At 37.8% G+C, this 23,639-nt stretch overlaps 1 protein-coding gene across 14 annotated transcripts in view; it reads left to right on the top strand.

The window, feature by feature from the left end:
• Slo (slowpoke) overlaps window positions 1-23,639 on the top strand; it is a 92,139-nt gene that overhangs the window by 60,532 nt on the left and 7,968 nt on the right. For 3 of the 14 annotated variants that reach the window (XM_031931614.2, XM_031931616.2, XM_032600060.1), the window contains exons 12-27: window positions 2,942-3,097; window positions 3,261-3,337; window positions 3,871-3,906; window positions 11,031-11,081; window positions 14,221-14,241; window positions 16,575-16,637; window positions 18,143-18,175; window positions 18,427-18,559; window positions 19,890-19,952; window positions 21,133-21,529; window positions 21,791-21,974; window positions 22,071-22,136; window positions 22,210-22,346; window positions 22,432-22,544; window positions 22,621-22,776; window positions 23,468-23,561. In XM_031931614.2, the coding sequence (XP_031787474.1) occupies window positions 2,942-3,097; window positions 3,261-3,337; window positions 3,871-3,906; window positions 11,031-11,081; window positions 14,221-14,241; window positions 16,575-16,637; window positions 18,143-18,175; window positions 18,427-18,559; window positions 19,890-19,952; window positions 21,133-21,529; window positions 21,791-21,974; window positions 22,071-22,136; window positions 22,210-22,346; window positions 22,432-22,544; window positions 22,621-22,776; window positions 23,468-23,561 (1,780 nt within the window). Of the gene's footprint in view, window positions 1-2,941; window positions 3,098-3,260; window positions 3,338-3,870; window positions 3,907-7,695; window positions 7,762-11,030; window positions 11,082-14,220; window positions 14,242-16,574; window positions 16,638-18,142; window positions 18,176-18,426; window positions 18,560-19,889; window positions 19,953-21,132; window positions 21,530-21,790; window positions 21,979-22,032; window positions 22,137-22,209; window positions 22,347-22,431; window positions 22,545-22,620; window positions 22,783-23,467; window positions 23,562-23,639 lie in introns of all 14 variants that reach the window. The other 11 variants (XM_031931607.2, XM_032600059.1, XM_031931611.2 and 8 more) reach the window with 10 other exon arrangements.

Consider the following 23,639-nt stretch of genomic DNA (forward strand, 5'->3'; position numbering starts at 1 on the left):
ATCTCTTCACGAGTGAATCGTTGTTCGCCAAACATTTTTTGATTTTTTCAATTTGAGATCGTTGAGTGTGCTACGACAAAATGAGCTTTTCTTTTTCAAAGTAGAGAATTAGAACAAAAAAATGTTGAAGGAAGCATAACGAAACGCGATTCATTCTTTATGTGTCACATACTCTTTTTCTGTCTAGTATTTCTTTCTACCGTTTGTGACTCGTTTTTCTTCTTTTTTTTTTCTCTTTATATTTTTAGACAACTTTTTTCTCACGCGATACGTCCTGTGCTATCAAACAATATGTCACTATCCTCTACCATGCACATTCCCCCTCTCTCTCCTTTTCTTTATTTCTTTTTTTTTCTTTTGTTTACCTTTAATTTTTCCCATTATTGGTTCTAGAGTATGTCTATATCAGCATATTCCTTCTATCCTTCTTACGGTCTTACGACTGTTCGCTATTCCTCATAGATGCGACAACCCTGTCCTCGTTTCTTTTTTGTTTCGTATTGAAAGAGATTCCCTCTTTGTTAAGTCTTCCATTTTTGTTCTTTCTGTTACCATTCCACTACTTTTTGACGTTCGTATACGTAATGTCTGGATAGATTTCCTTTAGCGACTTTTTCTCTTTTTTGTTTTTGATGGATATAGAGAAATTCACCAGTCAACGTATACGTTCGGGCGTATTTGCATTTTGTAATTGTATAATAGGTTTTTTCTCTTTTCTTATTACACTTTTATAACTTATTCCCCGCAGTATATCCTAGGGAATGATTGCACAAATCCTTAAACCTAGTTTTTTGTTTACTTTTATAATTATAACTATTCATTCGATAAACAGGTGCGATGACGATCCCCTATATTCGAGTATATTATTTTATCTTTGTGAAGCTCCCTTGTGTTTATTTGTCTACGTAAGACTTTGGACCTTTTCTATAACACAACTAAATTGTTGAAGATTAAAATAATTTCTAATGCGTGTTGCGGTAATATATGTAATAATCCACGTAACTTTAAAGAACTAGCGCAACTCAAGAATAAAACTCAGACAAAATTTACTAAAGTTAGGATCGTGAAATGAGAATTATAACAGCTTCAACATAGTGCGATTTCTCGCAAATGTAATGCTACATCAAGAGGGTGTGAACAGCGACGACGGTAGCATCCGAGTTATCTCGTACTCGCTGTGCGCGTGTATACGCGGGGAGAGGGAGAGTTTCGCTGAGTCTGTTTTCGCATTCGCGCCGGCGCAGTTCTGAACTTGCGAACTTCATAGTTCTCTGAATGGCTTTGTTGTCTCACTGATGCTCCCTCTCTGCTCTCTATCAGTTGTTTATGAGCTACGCCCGCGAACGTATGCGTACTACCAAGGGGTAGGGGGTTACGCGAAATACGGAAGTGAATTTAATTTTTCTGCGCTATCTCGGAATTGCATAAATAAAAGTTGACAAATTGATCAAATATCCTGAAGTGATTGTAAAAATGAAAGAGGGCTAAATCATTCAACAAAAGATGCGGATCGCGCGTAAAGACAACTGTTTACTTTTGTTTATTTTCAAAACACAAATCCTATTACCACAATTCTGTAGTACTTACGTTTATCTATTAGACGTCTATAGAAACCTCTTTCTAATTATGTTGAGTCTCTTATATAAAGCATGCCCGCTGCTCTCTTTTCGTGCAACTCAAAAATCGTCACCCCGTAAGTTTCTTCACGTACCGCGTTTCTTTCTAATTTATATATTTTTTTTAATTGATTTAATTAGTAATAAAAACTTATTGCGTAAAATATACATTCCCGCAGCACATTATGCTTTTATAAGTTACCTGCACTGAGATATATATTCATTAAGTTAAACTAAACATAAATTTGTAATAAATAAATATTAGGATGATATTATTTTTAACTATTTATTTGCCTTTTATTGGCAATAAAAAGTATATTTTGGATTTATTATCAATAAATTGGACTTTTTTTTGTTTAAACTATTTCTCTTAAGTTTTTTTAAGCCTTGTTATGACTATACACTTTCACTATTTCTATCGTTTGCGTGTGTGGGAGTTAACTATGTAGTAGGATACAGTTATTCTACTTAGATCTTAATACATATCTGTACAATTTATTTTTTTTTTTATAGACATTTATTCTCATTATAAAGAAATCTTTAATAGTGTATACTTCCGACGTATACAACAATTTATCCATATTATACTTCTGACTTCTATTTATACAAACACAATATGATACCAAGACTATAGTTGATGATCCTTTAATTAACTTAATACTATTTTTATGTACCTGATAGTTTTTTTTTAACGTCATTATTGTAGTTTAGAATAAGGTTAGATTAATGTAATTAAACATTAGAGCAAATGAATTACTTGCAAGCATGTGTCCATCTGTAATATTGTATCATCTAATTTTTCACGTTTACCCATCTGTAACATAAATGCTTTACTATTTGCTATGATTATCACATTCTACAAGAACTTATGTAAAGCATCATTGTACCTTTAATGTGTCTGTTAAGCTTTTGCTGCACCATATATTAATGTGTTATAAGTATTGTCACATCTGTGCCAGTAACTCTGCATGAATATTTGACATTGTGCCCAATATAGAGCGAAGACTTATCTGTCGCTGTGGATTAAGTGGCCCAGTATTATAAGTAATCAACATTAAGTTGTTGAATTAATTGAAGAAATTATAAACTTATCTGCTATTCAAAATATGAACTTAGCCACTTTATTCTAAGCCTCATTTGTTTACATACAAATCAGTTAACACACATATACACTGACAATATAGTACACTGAATACATGTACATTAAATTTTTTTTACATATTTTATTTATTATAAACACAAGGCACAAATATATAAACTTTACACGTATATAGATCTATGCGAGATTAGTGCCGATGCGATGTCACATTCTGAAATTATCCTAGGTTATGCTTCACAAAACTGAAGCTGTTGTTGTTGGCGATCGAGATCAAAGGGGAAGGAGGTTCAGATAGCAAGATCTCGATAAATCCACGTGGTGCCAAGATCGCTGCTAATACTCAGGGATTCTTCATTGCTCAATCAGCCGATGAAGTCAAGCGGTGGGTATTTTCGTTGAATACTCCATATATTTGTTCTCATTTAGTTTCCATATCGACAAAAAATCTTGTATTATAATTTGATAATCTCAGAACAAATAGGCAAAGACGATATCATTTTCAATAAAATCAGGTAAAGATTAGTATAATTATTTTTTTATTTCAGTGCATGGTTCTACTGCAAAGCTTGTCACGAAGACATCAAAGACGAGACATTGATCAAGAAATGCAAGTGCAAAAACTGTAAGTCCTTCCAATCATATTTATAAAAGAAAATATTCATAACAAGATTTAATTGATCTAATTGACTTTTTCCAAAATTAAATAAAAATTATGTTGTCCCTGACCCTGAAAAAAACTTAGCTCGCGTAGACGCGTGATTAAATCGTAACTTTGAATATTGTATAAGTCACACGTTTATTTCATAACACATGACAAAATTTTGCATTTTAAAGTATGTAATGGTTACATTAGAATTTTAGTGTTAATCGTTAGTTAAACGCTAATATGCTTACCTTCGTACTTTTCATAAGCGTATGACTTATACTTTGATGTAGTCTAGAACTAACAAGAAATCCTTTTATTAGCGTGTAATTAAAAAAATAAAAGAAAAATCAGTAACAGTTTTTAGCCCTATCCAGAATGATATAATCCTAATTTGAACAATAATTAAAAGCACGGATCGCAAAAAAATAATACCAGAAAAAAATATAATTGCGACAAATAACTAAAAAGTGACATGGTTGTGACAATACTATTGTGATATATTGATTTAGTGGGGCAGCAGCAGCGCTCCTGGGGCCGGGACCTAGGTAACGTCTCTCACTCGCTCGCTTAAACTCTGTCTTTTATACTTCTTTAAAAACTCTTTCTCTTCCTCTTTCTCTCGCTCTGTTTCTGTCTTTTTCTGGAACTCTTTTCTAGACAACTTTATTACTATCGTCTCCTTAACCACTACTTATGCGATTTATTTATTTTGCAATGTCTCGTTGCTCTCTTCCCTCTAAGTTTCTTTCTGTTAAAGCCCATTTTTAATTTCAGCTTTTATCTTTAATCTGAAATTGAAAATGATTCGCCCTGAGTTGGCTGAATAATTTGTTGCTGAACGTTTTTTCAACATATTGTTTACGCCTCCCTTTTATCTGAAAGCCGCTCTTTAACAATGAAATAATTTTTCTTTACTGAATTAAAAATTTTGTATTCCTTTGTTTACTCCATTTACTGATTTCTACCCTGCTCTGTCTCTCGCTCTTTTACTCTGTCAAGCTCTCTTTTTACTTATTAAAAACCACCGTTTGCAGTTTGCGACCTTTTTGCTCACACCTTGTATAAGAGTTTTTCTTGTATCCGTTTATTATTATACATAAATATTATATATTACTTTGCATACGTCATGGCGATGATAATGGCGTTTTTTATGATGGTTATGATGATGGCGATGAAGCGCTCTGCATTCAATCCCAAGCCCACTGTCTACCCACCATAATTTTTTTACCTCTCTCTATATTTCTCTTTTACACTGTACTCCTCTTTATGGCAGACACCCGAGCTAGACAAAAACACTGGAATGCTGCTCAGATGACGTTTCGTTTTTAATTCTTCTCTTTTATAGACTTTCTTAGTCTTTTTTACTATCTTTGTCTTCCTTTTTTTCCTGAACGCTCACTCTCTGGATCATGCGCAATAAATTTTTGGAAACAAACGCTCCTCTTACTCAAATGGACTGCTGAGCGCTCGAGAAAGCGCCAATTTCTTAAAAACGAAACGTCGTTGCTGAGATGAACATGCAACACTGAAAAAAATGAGTTCCATTGATCCATAATAACCTATCTATTCTGCCTTTAATAAATAAAAATTCTTTGAAGCGGCATCATAAAATTATAAATAAAAATGCGCAACATCTTATTTTTCAGAACAAAATAAACATTGTTAAAAGTAAAAAAAATGCTATTTGATTGCATTCACAAAGTGATATCGTTTCAATGAATTTCGAGTTTGCCATATACTAATCACTCAAACTAGAAAGTTTTCAGTCAGCTGGCGCATGCCCACCTGACCAGTACCCTTTTTTTAATTTTTGTTTTCCAAAATCACTGGGAACTTATCTTTTTATATAAATATAGCTTGCACTCTAGTCATTCACGAATTTCTTCTTCTACTCTCCTCCGTCTCTTATTCTCTCTTTCTTTTACTCTTTCTCTTTCTATCTCTATCTCTCTTACTCTGATTCTCTCTGCGTCTTTCTCTCGTCATCATGCATGCACGAAATAGTTGTCGGTTCTTGCGATCAACTGCGTCTCTATTTCTCATGCTTCTTGGCATTGGAGTATCGACTTCGACTAGACGTGATTGACATTGGCGCACGTGCCAGCTGTCATTATCGAGACTTTTGCACGACAGATGGCGAAAAAATGTGTGTCAACGATCACATTCTTTCATAATTAAAAGTCTGATGTTACTTTAATTAAAATAATGCCCCTGGAATAAAAAAATGCGAAACGCAAAAAATAGAAAAGGCTCTCTTTTTTTCACTCTTTATCACTGGCTTCCGAATTTCTGACATCCCTTTTTATAGTTATCTGCTCATCTATTTTTCGACGTGGAAATTTTCCGATAAGCGCCGATTTCGCGGTTCGGTTACCCCGAATTACTCAAGATTTTTTTTCTGGTTTTTATCTCTCTTACTCTCTCACTCAGTCTGTCTATTAGTTCTCGAACAGCATCGTGGAGGAGGGTGGGAGGGGGATAATGTACTGTTTACACTGTGCACGTATGCGGGCAGTCGCGCGTTTCAAACGGTCTCTTGCGTCGTCCTCTTTGCTGTGGATTTCCGTCTTTAACGAGAACTTGTGCGTCACTCGAAGCAACGTTTCACCAAATCGGTCGCTATAGCAGCTTTGGCACTATTTTTTTTTTATCCAAATGAAAAACTTTTGTTTTAGCCATCATTGTTATATTGCGTGAAAAGATTGTCTCATTTTTTACATGCAATAATATTACAGCGAAGCCGTAAAATCCATTTTGAAAGGAATTGTAATGAGTAAGTTAAAGATTTTGTACGGATCAAATATAGGATTCATCCTTGCGTTCAATGGGTTTTTATAGATTTTGTTATGAAAAAGAGAAAGTATACTATCAGTAACACACTATTCTACGCCACACTCCATACATCTCAACAATTATCATTGAAAATTATACATAAACCCTGGGCAAACATGAAAGTAATCGATCGGTTTGTCGATTTTCCTTTTTCAGTTTTTTGTAAATCGAGATTGAACACTGGCTATAGACTTTTTCATCAAAACTTACAGTATCCAATGTAAAAATAACAATCTTATGTTTCCTTTTCGTCTTATAAAATATGATGATTCCAGTGTTCAGTTTTACTGCTCCACTACAGAATTGAACTATATAAGGTAGACAAAAAAGGAGATTATTTTGTTGAGAATGTTATTAGTTTTAAAAATTATTGACTGATAAACAAATACACTTTTTAACAACCTTGAATGGCTGAATAACGATATCTCAAAATTAAACGCCATACTTTTCAATTTTATTTTTGAAATTCCATTGTATAATCAAGTTTTGCTAAAATTAATTCCGTGCCAAATCGCCATGCAAGGAATAATGAGAAATCTAATTGATTCTTTCAAGTATTGTATCGTTTTAACAATAAGTGTCTTGAATTCTCCTTTCGTTTCTACCTCAACGAAAAATCATAAAAACACGCTTACAGCGCTTTGCTGCCTGTCAAAAAATAAAACCATGTAAAAAAATCACATTTAGCGAGACAGTGATACAAAAATCAGCAGTAGTGTAAGAGTAACCAAACGAGCACGTGTGTTGCAACACCCCTGCTCTGTATACTGATTTCAATTTGAGCCCACTCCTGGTTTGCTCTCCTTGCTGTGAATTATTACCCCTTTTTCCGATATTTCGAGCTGATCTCAATTCCAATTTCGCTCGTCATCAAACTTGAATTTTCACCGGATGGGCCAGCCGTACTATTGGATAATTGCGATCCGAAGTGAAGCTTCAAACAAGGATCGATGACTGATCGATGTATGTACGTATATTAGCGAAGGAAAAAGCAAGCAGCAAGCACAGCCAACGGACGCAGCAAAAACTTTCGATTTAGTAACTCTTAATATCCCCAAGCCTTTATCTCGCTCCGTTTCCACTACATGTCTGTCTACTAACCTTTTGCACATGGCCCCTGAAACTACGTATATATCATTGCACCGTCAGCACAATATTGTAACGGTTCAAAATTTTTCCAATTTCCAAGGGCTCTTCTCGAGCCTGAAAAAGAAACAATTCGCGGATAGATTGAAAGAATTTCATTCTGAGCCTTCGGAACATTCGTTCTATTTGTCTCTTAATTATAAAAAAACATTATTAGAAACTCACGGTATTTTGGAAATTATTTAGATAACAAAACATTTTGGATTGTCACAGTATTGCTCTGTAAGGTGTATTATTTTATCCAGAGACTCACAAAGTGTATCTATATAATTCTCATAATGTATATAGGTTGTGGTAACATGCCGCGTAAGTAGATTATGTAACAAGGCGCTTAGTTCAACGCTGGATTTTTACAGATGTGGGGATGATGATGATGCAGTCCGGTATGGTGAAGCCGACCGTCTTCCAGAGATACCTCGACGGTACGCTCTTTTACCGTTCTCTGCTTTCACACACCACATCCAATTATCCCACGAATTGTCCTTTCGACTCCGCTTCCTTCTCGAGGAGTTCTCAAGGCAAAAGTCGAGCATTGCTGCACTTCTAAATCCAAAAGCAGTTTTAGTCTGTGGCAGTTCCGCAATTTTCTTTCTCTCGTATGATTCTCTTGTCTCTGACTTTTGCGTGCTGGGTAAGCAGCGTGCCGTCATGCACAAAGAAAAGAGTTGCATCGACATGAGTGAGACGAATTTTATGAATTACTTTTGGACTCTACTCTACGGCGACTCTTTTCTTAATGGCAAGATGCTTACCCCCAAATTTTTCACGAACTCTCTCGTACGGTGTGCGACCACATGCACATGCAATGGAGTTGTGTACGTGGTCCACGCTCTTCCTACCTTTCTATCTATCCAATGTGTACACACAATGTTATCGTTCAAAGAGCTTTTTCGTTGGAGCTGTAAAACGTTGAGAGCTTTTGGCTATAGCCACGATGCAGCATTAACGTCGCTTTACGAATTGTCGTCCGTGAAGTCAGTGTTTTACTTTTGACATATCTTTTTTATATTATATACTATACCATATACAGCAAAACTAAAAACACCATTTTAAATTAATTGGCAACATTTTTTCTTATTATTACATACATATTTTTATCACACTATAATTTTTATCTCTCTATATATATATATTCGTTCACGTGACTTGGTTTCTCGCGTTGCTACATGACGAGAATATAGAAAAGTTACGATAAATCGCTGTGCAACGGCTTCGCAATTTGAAAAAAAAAATATTAATGCATCTTCTCGTTTACGCACGTTAAACATATTGTTACCGTATTACAAATAAATGTGTCGTACAATGTTAAATATTCGTAAGAGGTATTATATATATATATATATATATTTTTTTTTTGTTTTTGTTTTTTTTTTTTGGAGTATACCAGTCAACTAACTGTTTATTCAAGTGGTAATTCTGTGTTTATTTATTTACATATTTTAGTTCTTGAATATTCCAATGTGGCTTTTTGGTGGACAAAATTTATCATTATAAAACGCACAGATTTGACATTATTGGACAGTTGCTGTTTCGTTGAGCTTGCGTGAAAAAACTTAGAAATATTGTTAAAAGGCATAATCAGGAGAGTTTACAAGCGAATTCGATTGATACGACATACGTTTTATGGCTGCTATGCAAGAGTTGGATATTTGTACGAGTTTTATAAAAACGCGTGGCTGCTGTTATATAATAATTAATGCGCATTGCTGCAATATACTAATAACACTTCAAATTCTTACCTCTTTTCAGGAGCAAAGACTGATTTTTTCAGAATCCATAACGATATAATAACGTTTTTCAATGTAACATTCCTATACGCTTCATCAACAGCTTAGAAGTTGACAATGAAAGCAAGCCTATAGAGAAGGTCAGTTTTTGCCGAAAGCACCCAGCTCGTGCATACATAACGAGCTCGTTCATATAGGAGACACCGGAATTCCGATTTACCAGATAATTCCGGCCCGAGGATTCGGTCCATACACAAATGCATACGTTCGAAGAGGGGGAGGGAGAGAGAGGGTTGGCTCAGCGGCAATTTTGCAAGCAGGAATTTCGCGAGCTGCTGCTTTCTCTCCTCCGTGCATCCCTCTGTCTCTCTCCCTCTCTCTCTCTCTCTTGCTCACGGCAAGCGATTCCGCTGCGGCTGAAATTGCGACTGAATGCCGCAGCGGCAGCGCAGTAGCCCCTGAAAATTGCCCATCTTGCGCATGCCAATCGGTCGATCCGATATCAAATGTGCGCGCACTCGTGCCTCGGGCTAAATTATTAGCCATATGGTAATGAATAAATATGCGAATACGATACGCTGTTCAACTGGTGCGGAACATGAGTGTGTTCCAGCTGATGCCCAGGGTTTACCCTCATTCTTGACTCACACCACGGTTAATTTAACGCCCTTCTTTTATCCTTTCTCAGCCATAGAAACAGAGCTGAGCTGAAAAAACACTTTCACTCGACGTACGAACACTTGTATTCGTTTTCGTTTTGGCTTTTTTCAATTGGTATTTTGTAAATCTATACATGATCCGATGCGGTACACAATCGAAACGGACAAATTAGTCCGTTACCGGGCTTTTTTGGGTTACCCTAATTGGATCAGCGCCGATACTCGTGTTCGCAACCTCGGTACAGTTAATTGATACGCTTCAAGCATGCCAATCGAATTCAAATATAGTTGCGAGTACTCGGTGATCAAAGTGCTTTTCAATTATCTCTGCTTATTTTTCCGAAACATCTGGACACCTGTATACATCTACACGAATATACACGCATATTCGAACAAGCGTAAATACAATGCGTACACTCATCATCAACTAATAATGGAAAAATAAATAAAGTCGATCGTGTCTACATCCCACTATGCAAACATCACATTGTATACGTATACATATAAATGTAAGTATGTATGAAGACTCCATAGTCCTTTCGCTCCAGCCTCTATGATGATTCGTTCACCTTCATGCATAGCCCTTGTTCATTTTGCCACTGCGGGATTTAAGCAAATTATCAGAATCGTGTTCCGTTCATCCGTTCTCGATTCTTCCTCTCTCCCCGCAGCATCGGCTCTATATTTGATTTTGTCGGACCGTCCATCGATATTAATTGTACGACCTGTGCGTGTTCTGTGCTGATTGTGTCAATGCCCTCGAACCCCCTCAACCAACCGCCAACAGTCCATTGACCCTCCTCTATATACTCTTGGTGTGTAATAATGGTTGATCGCCATCGCCGCTCCCGCGTTCCGCTCCCAAGTGGAATCTATGCTGACCATCACCGCACTCGACAACTGTATAATTGTCATGAAGTTCTATGAGCTGCTGAGATTTGTGCACAACCTCGTGCACAACGACAGCTGTGGCTTATTCCATTAGAGTAATTTCGTCCGTCAAAAGATTTCTTCGAATTTGATGTGATTTAGTCTGAATGAGACGAGCAGTATAGTGAAACCATTTGACTTGCTTAATAATTATTGTTTGTGCAAGAGAAAAAGCAGTTCACCGTACGCGAGAAACGCGTCGATCGAGATCAGAGTAATGCGATAATATTCACCGTCGATCACACCGTCCGATATTAATGACACCCCTCGTTAGCCCCTGAACCCACCCCCTTCTGTGCGTTGACCCTTGCACCTGGGTCGACTTGAATTTGATGTCAAGACTAACAGCTATGGTTCTCTTCTCCCTTCGGGCAGTGGCCACATTCCGGAAAGGCGTGCGGGCTGTTCAGATGGTCGGAAGAGCAAGTACGTATCCCCCCGAGAGTAGATTGTCTCACCTATAATCAATCATCATCATCCAACTGTATCATACGACATATACTCACCTGACTGTCTCTCACAATCTCATATCCATGTAAACGCAGACTTGCGGATGGTCTTCGATCGTTAAACGCAGTACATGCAGGCATATCTTAACGGCGCTGTCACATTCAGAGCTTCGTAGAGAACTTGTAAATACAATGATGTTGGGTATTATAGACATGTGAATATAAGTGTTTAACTCTTTCTTGAAAGCACGTATTGGATTCTTTTCATGTTCGCAGTTCATTGGTAACATTCACGAAGCACCATCATTATATAAGGAAGAATCGCAAGCTCGCTCGAAATGTGCCCGTCGCCGATGAGAATATTTTCCACGCGTCCGGCGCCCACGCTCGGCAGCGTTCCTAATCGCGAAAACAAACAAACCAATCAAGCGATTCAATCGAGCGAAAACCGAAGCTCGGTGGGCTAATTTCTCGGGTCAAGCGCAGCGTGAAATCGGAAAGTCATAAAAAAATCAAAAGTGTGCTGCAGAAGAGCCCTCGCGCGCGTTTTTTATCGAATCGGCCCGCCGCGCCGCCGAGAGCTAAAGTCGAGCGAAGCGCTGCTCTCCGCCTCTATCTCTCCATGCTCAGCCTTGGGTCGTGATTTATTGCCTCGCGGTAGCTAGTTCGCCTGCACGCGTGCGCATACGCGTATATAGATATATGTATTTATGGATCAGCGAAACTTCCGATCGAAGACCAAACTATCCTCGGCCGAGTACGCAAATATCACAGCCCTTCATCATCGACTGTCCTCCCCTTTGCCTCCTTGCCCCCCCCCCCTCTTCTCTTACTCTCTCGCGCGTATGTACTCTTGACCGATTTTCCTGTCCATTTCCAATGTCTACCTGTTCCATCAATGTCGTTTTTAATTAAAATATATAATTTATACTAGGATTATTACCATTCATGCTCGTTTCTGACTGAGGAGACGCAATTTTTTTTATCAATGCTGAATTTTTAATTATACGAGGAAACTGGTCTTTTTGCGATAAAAGTGTCTGCTTCTTTTGGACGAGCATAAATGTTGATTTGTCTCGGAGTAGAGTTACAAATAAAAGCCATTTTCTCAAATTATCGCGAAGTTAAACTTAATTAAAACGCATATACAGATGGCGAGGCTCTTTCTGTGACTCTAATCTGATTATCATCCTCACACTCGACTTGAACATCACACGAACTCATGATTATCATATACTTCGTCATTTACCCTCATCACGAACTATATATTTTCAACACACAAAACTTAAATTCGTCTCAGAGACATCAAGGGTAGGCTACTATATAGAAACAAGGGACGTACCAATGAAAAGTTACATGTACAAACTTTTTCTCCATTGGTGCAATTTGGTTTCGACACACACGCGATATAGAAATTGCCTCATATCGGAAATAATTCGAACGAAAAATTGAATTGCACCAATAATACAAGATTATTTCAAACCATCATCACCAAGTGAATCCAAAGTAGATTACCCAATACATTAGTGTTTGAAAACCTTTCATTGATGTGGTGTTTTCCTGGTTATCTGCAACCTACGATTTATATATTACGTCACTTTGTATAACTATATATCAATGTCGTAAGGAATGTAGTATATATATATATATATATATATATAAAGTTTGTAAGTGTCTTCAATGGTTATTGTTGGTGAATTGGAACTTTAAAGACTATATATATGGAGTTCACGATTATGAGATGCTGTACATGAATAAAATGTTCTTTATACGTGTGTATACATGTACTGTTAATAAAAGATTTGCATCGATGTCTATATTTTTTGACGATGAGCGGTTTTTTCTTTTAAGATCTATATTATACATGAATTATTATTTAGTCATGTGATGCGTGTATATATGACAAATCGTAAGAGACAGGCGGATTTGCATAAAAATACATGTATAACCTTATTGACGTATAGAACTAGTTTTAATATATAAATTCGTACGTGTCATATTTTCTCTGAGTTGTTTTATACGTGGTATATGACTATTCCTTACAATTTTTACGATCGAAGCTGTTATACAAGTATTGGTTCAGTACGTGAGAACTATATTCTATAACTACTTATCATTCTAACTTCTGCAGATCATCTCTCGTTTCTTTTCTCTTCAAACTCATGTCTAATATACTTACCTTTCACCTATAAACATGAACTCGCGCGTATCAAATTACAAAAACAACACACACTTGCGCTACTTCGCGTCAACTTTTTTTCCATCCTCTCTGTATAAATAGCACTCACACGCGTCTCTCACAAAGTAATTGGACCGAGTGCTGACGAAATTCATTAACCTAATTAGTTTTATCTAAAACGGCTCGTCTAATGCATCTTTAAATCCACTGCGTTAAAATTACGCCAGGCGCAAGAAATTGCCCAGTAGACTAATATAGCGCGGAAAAAAAACAGTTCAGGGTACTACTAATCATAAACGATATAGTTTACGACAAAGTCGCAGCATCTCATTCAGTCAACAACCGGTCATATACCTATACGTAGACACACGATGACACGACCAAAGTCATGAATACATTTGCATTCTCGATATATACGTATACGAGCAAACACGAAGGACGCGAGTATACCCTAATAAGAGCGGTAACGCCCGCCTTCTCCCTGCACTTACATCATCATGGCTCCCATACATCAGCTCTTAAACGTAAACTAACGTAATAAACACCTATCAGTTCTCCTCGGTAAAAACATAGACGCGACCGAACACACCAACTCATGTACAGACGCGCAAACACACATACACACACACACACATATATATATATACATACGTAGTAATGCAAAAATACGAGCTATATATATATATATATATATATATATATATATATATATATATATATATATATATATATATATATATATATATATATATATATATATATATATATATATATATATATATATGTGTGTGTGTGTACACGCGCAGACTGCGACGAAAATGTAAAATATATAATATATACTAAAAACTAACTTTCTCTATGTGTCTGTGTGTCTCTCTCTCACTCACTCTTCTCTATTCGCTCTTCTTGTGTGTTCTCAACTCTCCTTCACACACAGGTGACGACTTCTCGTACGCAAGTAAGTCCGCAATTAGATTCTGGAGGGTATTTTCCTGTACATCCATATATTATATATTGTATCTTTATATATTACATGCCTTATATATGTAACAGATTTATATATACCCAACTTACACGTATTCGTATACAAAGTAATTCAAGCAGCCTTCGCGCACATAACATGTACTTAATCGATTAAGATTATCAAGCGAAAGTATTTTTGTAATTCTCTAAATATTTTGGCGCCTCGCGTACATCCTGTATATTGACGCTATGATATGGCCGTTGGCTACGTAGGAACACATAATATGTATTTATTGTACCAGAAAAGCGTGCAATCGGCGGAGTAATGATTTGTCAGTGCAAAGCTACATCATTCTGTTTAGTTAATTGTCGTCACGTAAATGTCGGTTGCGCAAATCGTATTTCTACTACACCTGCTAGGCAGAGCGAGTACCTCGTTGTATCGAAACGCTTAATTTCGCTTTCGTTTACCATTATGTGGAGTACATCTGTATGGCTTTGTTTTTATTTATCTTACATTTTTTTCTGCTTCTATGTATTAACATCGAGCTCAGGATTTTCAGCGCGCGATTCATTATTTTCATGCTTTCTCGCGGGAGCCTTCGCTTGTTATGATTTTTCATGAACGCATTGCAATTTTACGAATAAGCGCACTCTTGTTTTCAGAATTTTATTTATGCATCGGTTATAGTCTTCGGCTTGCTAAATGGTCCCTGAAAAATGCGCAAGGTATAGGATCGAGCAAACTTCGTGCGCAGCTACGAAAATCAGCACACATCCCGTATGATAAGTCGTCGCGTTTGCAAAATGTATGGAACGATCTCGCCTACGTTTCGTGACTTCGAATTTCGCCTAGTATTTTACACGGGAATTTCCTCTCAATCGGCGCCATTTCAACGATATATTGCCCTTTCTCACGCTGGTGATCGAGACATGCAAATTACTTATCACTCGGCGATATTATCTATGCTACTGCAGTATTATGTACATACAAATCTATATCTATGTGTATATCGATTATCGCGTACTTCACTTATCTCTCTGTTTCTTCTCTCAAACTTTCGTCTACTTCTATACCACTTCTCTATATCTTTCTGCACTATAATTTGTTATGTTCACTCACAAAGTCGATAAAGAAAATTGATAATTGAAGCATAATGTACATCTTACCCCGAACGCTTTCGCACAATGGTCCGTGCATGATGTTATACGCCCGCAGTATTATCACTATTATTATCACTGTACTTGCGCATTACACACCGCAGCACTTCCGATTTCTCGAATGCAGTAGACACCAATAATTACACAGACCACCTATCCAACGACGCGATCCCCCGCTACACGTTTGATGACAACGTTGGTCGAACACACGAATTATGCCTCTCTCACGCGTTCTTGCAATTACGTATATGATTTTCAATGTAGTTGCCACCGAGGTATTTCTTACTATACCTTTATTGTATCTAGTTGAAAAAACTATCACGGTACGATCACGCTGTGATTACACGCCTGGTAAGAGCGATTCCGAACGACCGAATGCTGAAATGCCACCACCGTCGTTGCTCGGCGCAGTTGTCGCTCGCTGATATTTTTTCAAAGCGCGAAAATTAATCTCGGCGCAGAGAGACGACGGTGTGTGTTTTTCAATTTTCGCCGAATTCGATCGATCACCACCGCCTCAATTTATGCACGCTGCATGCTCACGTATATATATAAGTACTTTATATAAATATATAGGTAGAGTAGCTGCGATCCGGAAAAATAGTTTCCCGGATAAAGGTCTCGCTCTTTCAATATAAACGTGCCTTCGTCGCGCAGCGCGGATCGAGGTTAAAATTGCGCTTTAAATATTTGCATCGCCCATGAAGATAAGAGCAAACAGACGTTTATTCGATCGAACCGATATTGCTATTAAAAGCTATAGCCAACAGCGGGTGCTCCGCATTGCAGGCACGTTTGTAGTGGAAGCCGCTGGCCACTTTCTATATTCTATATATCTCTTAGAAGAGATCACTGTTAATGTTTAGATTGATTTTATATTATTATTATTATTATTATATATTAGAAACGTACTCGACGAGCGAACCCTTTCGGATGCTTGGCAAGCTATACCGATCGTTCTTGAGTGCAGCTCGCTTTTCGCAAATGCATTTATTATCGGCACACAGCGCGCGAATTCGAAATGGTTCGACTCTCACTTTTGTTGCAATGCAGTATTATTAGTTAGAGTAAATACTTATTGTTCTAAGTAGCCACATGTAGTGTGTGACCTATTAGGCAATAGGTGATTTAGCTAGGGTAGCTAACATGTGTAGTAATTTGTTACAGACGACCACCATCCTCCCCCCACATTCACCCCGCCAGAACTGCCCAAGATGGTTCACGTGAGAGGTACAGTTACGCCTCAGTCAAACCATGCTACAGTCTCGCAGTTTGCTCTCTATCTCTATCTCTATTATTTCTGCCTATGTCTATCTCTAACTAACGAACTAATGAGCAGCACTATAACTATACGTTACGCCTGCAGCGGATGCCTATACTTTTTGTTTTTTATTTTTTAATTTTAACGTATTGATAATGAAGTTACTGTACGAGTCCTGCTGTATCAGATACGTAATCGCGTTTTTTGGCTTAATCTAAAGGGTGTGGTTGATGTTTTTCTTATGCTGTATTAAGAAAACCCTTTTTTTTTCATCTTATTCTGAAGTAATTTTTTTTTCAAGTTCACACCGTCGCGATTACTTGCTTAAATTTAAATTCACTAACTCACTGCATACGTTTCCAATGGTAAACAATTATCGTTACATTCATACACTAACAAAATGAATTGTCTTATTTTTCATCTCTTTCACAGTTTTTATGTTTCACTATTTGTTTGAATTTTTCAATCTATTAGATTCGCGTAGTTTCACTGTAGTAATAGAAATTGTTTAATTTAACTTAGTACACACAGTAAAAAATAGTTTTCGTTTCTATAAGGCTTAGTATAAATTACATTATTACATTATAGAGTATTACAATATTTTTTTTGTAAACTGATTCGTAAGTATGAAGTTGTCGACAACTTTCAATACACACAAAAAAAAACTTTTTAGTGACTAGTTCAAGTCGATTTTCCCCGATACTGTCGCATGCTCCATTTATTTTCTATAATACAGAAATTCAACATCACTTTACATAAATCTAAAAAATGTCCTTCATAAGAAAGTTACCTTAACTGAAGTGATTTTTTGAAAATTCAACCGGTATTGAAGATTTGGTTCATAGAAATTCGAGCCGCAACCTATTGAACAAGCTTCGGCTTTTTAGTTGTCAAAATACTTTCGTTGCACATTTTTATTGAGATTTCAAATATTGAAAATAAAATTCAATTGCTTTTCAACCCAGTTAACGGTAACGATTCTTTTCCGACGAAGCGCCGAGCCGCATCCCGACTGTACGACACTCCAAGGTAAAGTTTCTCTCTGTCGGTTGGCGCATAAGCGCCGGTATGGGTGTGCGGCGCTACACACACACACACACACACACACACACATATACAATACAATGCAGAGAACAGCTCCAGCTGCACACCGGAGAGAGAGCCGAGCGAAGTGTATTGCGAGCGCGCCTGTAAGCATGGGGGGACTGCAGGTCGATGAATGCATACACATCTATACAGACACACAATATTATGAAGCATTGCGCAGTACGGGGGACTACTACTAATACTACTTTTTGTCACATGCAGAGTATATTGTTATATATATATATATATTGTCAGTGTCGAACTTGATAAACTATTTTTGAACCTCTTGATATTACATTACATATTCTTGTCTTTTTTATAGTATTTCGATTTTTTCGATGTATCGATCTGTCGATGGCTCGTATTAATTCCTATCTTCGCATTCTAGGTGAAATCAGTCGCGATCTTGATGATCCGAACGGTGAGTTTTGCAACATTTCTTGCTATACTTATATATGCACACACAAGGCATATCTGCAGGGCAAAGGGTTAAACTCTTGACAATTGTTTTCCGACGCTCTGATTCACTTTTCAAAAGCCCCAAATCACTGCATGCTTTGCCCTGTTGAAGCCTTCGGCACTTCGCACAATGACGTGTTTTCGCAGAATCGCAAGAGATGGTCATTAAACCAAGGGGCTTTGCCGCCCTTCCCCTGTGTGTGTGTGTTACAGCTATGCGCAACCACCGAAATTCCGTGGGAATGACGACGATGAACTCGACGAAGCAGGTCAACAAGGTGAAGCCGAACGTAAATAGGACCGCCAGCGAGGGTTTGTCAAGCCCGAATCAGCCGTACAATCAGAGGTACCCGAGACGCGCGCGACGTCGCCGGAAAATAATATCTCTCCCGTTTTCTCCCTCTCTCTCTCTCTCTCTCTCTCTCTCTCTCTCTCTCTCTCTCTCTCTCTTCTTTAGTCTTTCCTTGTCTTTTATATATCGTCACGATTTCTATGCCACGTCACTCAAAAAAGAGAGAGAGAAAGAGAGAAGGAGAGACGAGTAGGAGAACAAATAAACAAAAAATCCAGTGCATCATCAAAAAAGTGTCTACCATATTTCACACTCACCAGAATTCGACACATTCACCTGCACCTTGTGCAGTTTTTTTTTTGTATTTTGGTATACATCTTAATCGTATATTGTCACGCATACTTTGGAAGGCAGCTGCTGCAGATTTGGTGGTTAATGAATATCTTGCAGTCTTTTACTTGCTATAAAAAAAGTTTCATTCCACTGACTCGTGCCGCTGCTCTCCTCCATCACGCATTTTTCGCATATGTTCACCCGCTACGGCACTCATCACGCGATGGTTCGTTATTTTTTTCTTTTTTTTAATTATTTTTTGCGTACATTTTTTCGCGTTGGCCAGATGATGGCAACGCAATTAGGAATAGTTTTTGAAAAATAGGCTCATGTCGTAATATTTCTCGGAAAGTCGTTTTTTCATCATACTCATCATCGACGCGCGGAATATAATCTTGACAATTGAGATCAACTTCATCTCGGACACTTTAAACTTAGACTATTCCATCAAATTCGCATTTTTTCCCTTGAAATACATGCCATAACTTTTTTAAATATAACTTTAGATATCATGCACGCATATCGCCACAAAGAAATAATTACCAAGATAAAAGTCTCAAGAATTTTTCAACATTTACTATATATACATAAATATAAACTTGGTTTACGTTCTTTCTTGTGTTCTGTAACAGTTAGAGGTTGTGATGCGTTGCAAATATTTTATATTTCTTGATTGAAATTGTGTATTTCTAAACTTTCTATCCTTGTTACGAAAGTTGCATGTACGATTTTTCATACTTAGACTACTGTTTTATTTATATATATATATATATATATATATATATATATATATATATATATATATATATATATATATATATATATATATATATATATATATATATATATACACGTACTGGTACCGGCAAAAGTTCACGCTCATATAATTCAACTGATCATCAAATCATTCTTAGTCAACAGTAATACTTGCAGATCGATCGAAATTAATTTCTAGACTATTTACATACTTTAGTGATAGGAAAAAAGTGTATAGGGATGAACAAGAATGGGTTGTGAAACCTACGTGTACGCTCACCTTCTAATTTTCCAGATCGCAACAAGAGGAGTCCGCATACGCTGGCTACCATCTCGCCTACGAAGTGAAAAAACTCATGTACGCTTTATTTGACGCCCGTTGTATATCACCAATTTATTTTTCATTTTTTATTTTAACGTTTTTTTTTCTATGCATGAAAGCTCCTTTGCATGCCTGTAGAATTAGATCGAGAGAAAGCGATTTCTACCTGTGCCTTTCCTAACAAAATAAAGTATACGTATATACTTTTTGCACTTTACGAAATTGCTCGCGGCCTGTGCGAGCGGAATTAATTTAGCCGAGTTAACGCGAAGTTTAATGCTTAATTAGCGAGTAGCTGTGCGCGCGCTAGCACCGCGAGTTTATTATGTGATGAATTGAAATTTCTAATCTGAACTAACATTATAGAGAAGGAAAACAATGTTATAACAAATTCTCACTTTCATTTGCATCATTTCGATAAATTGGTACTGTTATAGCTTATAGAGTTGATACTTAGTTTGGATTCTTCGAATATCTTTGACAGATAATAAGAACTTTCTAATTTGTAAAGCAATTATTTTACTAACAGCCGCTGTAGTATTTACTACTTTTATCTAAATAGTATCGATGAATTTTGAAACGTAGATGCAAATTGATCTTAGTTTGAAAGTCAACGAGTTTATTGATTTATTTAATTTACGTTACTCTGTACAGTTTTTTGTTAATTGTAGTTGGTGCTTTTGCTTTCAGTGTATATTGCCTTAGAAATTATGTACAATACAAAAGTTATCCTATAACTAACTCTAGTGTTTGCCTCTTAGATGATAGAACGTAATGGTTAGTTTTAAAATGCAGTAATAAATAAACTCAATATTAAATAAACGAAGATGAATCAATCGACGCGGACAGCGCATAACACTATACTTTCTCTTCGTAATTTCATTAATCTCTGTGTTCCTATAACCTTTTGTTTTTTTAACGAGTCTACCTACGATGGAATGTTTTTTTACGAAAAAACAAAAGGTTGTAAATCTTATCGTGAATACCATTACTGCTCATTATGAAGGATTCTAAATAATATTCGTGTGAATGTACAGTGTGTCTGTGCGCGCGCTTGTAGACTGTGTCGCTTCAAACTCGAGGTGCAAGTTTTTTTGATGATAACCAATGGCACCTGACCTCGAGTCTGAACGAAGGGAATGAAAATGTGTGAAAAAATGGTGTAAAGTACAGTAATAACATACGTTTGTCCTGGGCGGATCCATCATCACTGCAGGCCGACGAACCGTGCGTCGGGCGGCTCGAACGTGAACAACAACGGTGGCCTGCAGATCGGCATCGCCGACGACCAGGCCAAGGACTTCGACTTCGAGAAGACGGAGATGAAATACGACTCGACGGGCATGTTCCACTGGAGCCCGGCCCGAAATCTCGAAGACTGCATACTGGATCGCAACCAGGCCGCGATGACGGTGCTAAACGGTCACGTGGTCGTCTGCCTGTTCGCCGATCCGGACTCGCCCCTCATCGGGCTGAGAAACCTCGTCATGCCGCTGCGAGCTTCCAATTTTCATTACCACGAGCTTAAACACGTAGTGATAGTCGGATCTGTGGACTACATTAGGCGCGAGTGGAAGATGCTCCAGAACTTGCCCAAGATCTCGGTCTTAAACGTAAGTGCACTTCTCCATCTCTTCTCCCCGTATATATCTGCTTATATAATTAATACGGCTGCTTCACAACGACTAATTATGCGCCGCCATGTTAGCTATTCGAAGTATCTCGGGACTTTCGTCGCTAAGTGCCAAGCGATGCTAAATTCGAAATGGGTCCGAGATTGCGAGACACTGCTCTTGCATTATCATGCTCGAATGAATCAAATTCTCGTCTAATGGCATTGTTATTATATGAAAATATGTCGTTTCGATGCACAGGGTTCGCCGCTGAGCAGAGCAGACTTGCGTGCCGTTAACGTGAATCTGTGTGACATGTGTTGCATCCTGTCGGCTAAAGTGCCTAGCAACGATGACCCCACCCTCGCCGACAAGGAGGCCATCCTCGCGTCCCTCAACATCAAGGCGATGACGTTCGACGACACAATCGGTGTTCTGAGTCAAGGTTGGTTCACGCCCTGCTGTCTCTATACAGCCGGCTTAGCTGATTGCATTTTGTCGAGGGAGAATAGAGATACTGAAATTCTACTTTTTATTCCAGTTGGAAGTCCTATCGTTCTCCAAAGAAGAGGATCCGTCTACGGGGCGAACGTACCGATGATAACAGGTACGATACATGTTTATTATGATTATCTTTGTTTTCAATTCCACAGAAACTTTAATAATCACCTGTCTTTCAGAGCTTGTCAACGATAGCAACGTTCAGTTTCTCGACCAAGACGACGACGATGACCCGGACACGGAGCTCTACCTCACACAACCGTTTGCTTGCGGCACTGCCTTCGCTGTTAGCGTGTTGGATTCACTCATGTCTACGGTACGCTTGATCGGAATACGACGTCTCGGTGTGACGTTTTGGGGTAATATAGCGAATTAACGATTCTCCCGCTTCACTTTTTCAGACTTACTTCAACCAAAACGCACTGACTCTCATAAGATCTCTAATCACTGGCGGTGCGACGCCCGAACTCGAGTTAATCTTAGCCGAAGGCGCCGGATTAAGGGGAGGTTATAGGTAAATATATAAGATCAACACTCGTCGGAAGCATATTTGAACGACGATTTGATACGATTTTCTCCGTCTGCTACAGTACTGCGGACAGTTTAGCAAATCGGGATAGGTGCAGGGTGGGTCAAATCTCGCTGTACGATGGGCCCCTAGCCCAGTACGGTGAGGGAGGCAAGTACGGCGATCTCTTTGTCGCGGCTTTAAAGTCGTACGGAATGCTGTGCATTGGTCTGTACAGGTACAGGTATCGGACTTTCTTTCCTTGGATGGTATTTATTGGATTACCCCACATTAAAAATATATAAATAGGCCTGTGGCCGTCTATCTTTGTTACTATTCTTACAATTATTATTATTATTATTACTATTATTATTATTGCCATTATTATTATTATTATTATTATTATTATTATGATTACTTATTGTTATTCATATTTTATAAACCGCCACTTTTTATACCGTTCCTCTTACGTCGCAAGTCTATATAATTGCTCTTTGATTTTTGATTTTTTGCCGCACACATCTTTTGCATTTTGCATTTTTGCGTCACGGCACGAGCGAGAAAAATGAAAGAATTTTTTTTGACAAAAAAAAATATGAGTGCGATGAGCGATTTGTGAATCACGCGCAGTAAGTTTCTCCATCCAAAAAATATCATTTTTGAACATTTTTTGTCTCTCTATCTGTCTATTGTCTTATCTGTCTCTGTCTTTTATGTCACCATGTTTAATTAGCGTTTAGTTCGCTGCCGCATAGTCTTTAGTTTAGCTACATATTTGTTTAGTTCCGGCTTTGGCTCTCTATAACATTATTTTTCATAACAATACAACCATAAGAAAAATAAGAGATAACTACATGTGTGTCAGTGTGTATCAGCTCGGGTGATCCAGGTAAAGCGTCATGCTAATATATGTTAAACCGGTGTTTTAGATTTCGCGACACGAGCTCGTCGTGTGACGCGTCCTCGAAGCGATACGTCATCACGAATCCTCCTGACGACTTTACGCTGCTGCCAACCGATCAGGTGGGATCTCATTTTGCAAGCATACTTCTCTGTTGATTATTTTATAAATGTATTCTTACGGCTCGTCGTGCTTCACAG

Source organism: Nasonia vitripennis, chromosome 5, assembly GCF_009193385.2.
Source record: "Nasonia vitripennis strain AsymCx chromosome 5, Nvit_psr_1.1, whole genome shotgun sequence".
NCBI lineage: Eukaryota > Metazoa > Arthropoda > Insecta > Hymenoptera > Pteromalidae > Nasonia > Nasonia vitripennis.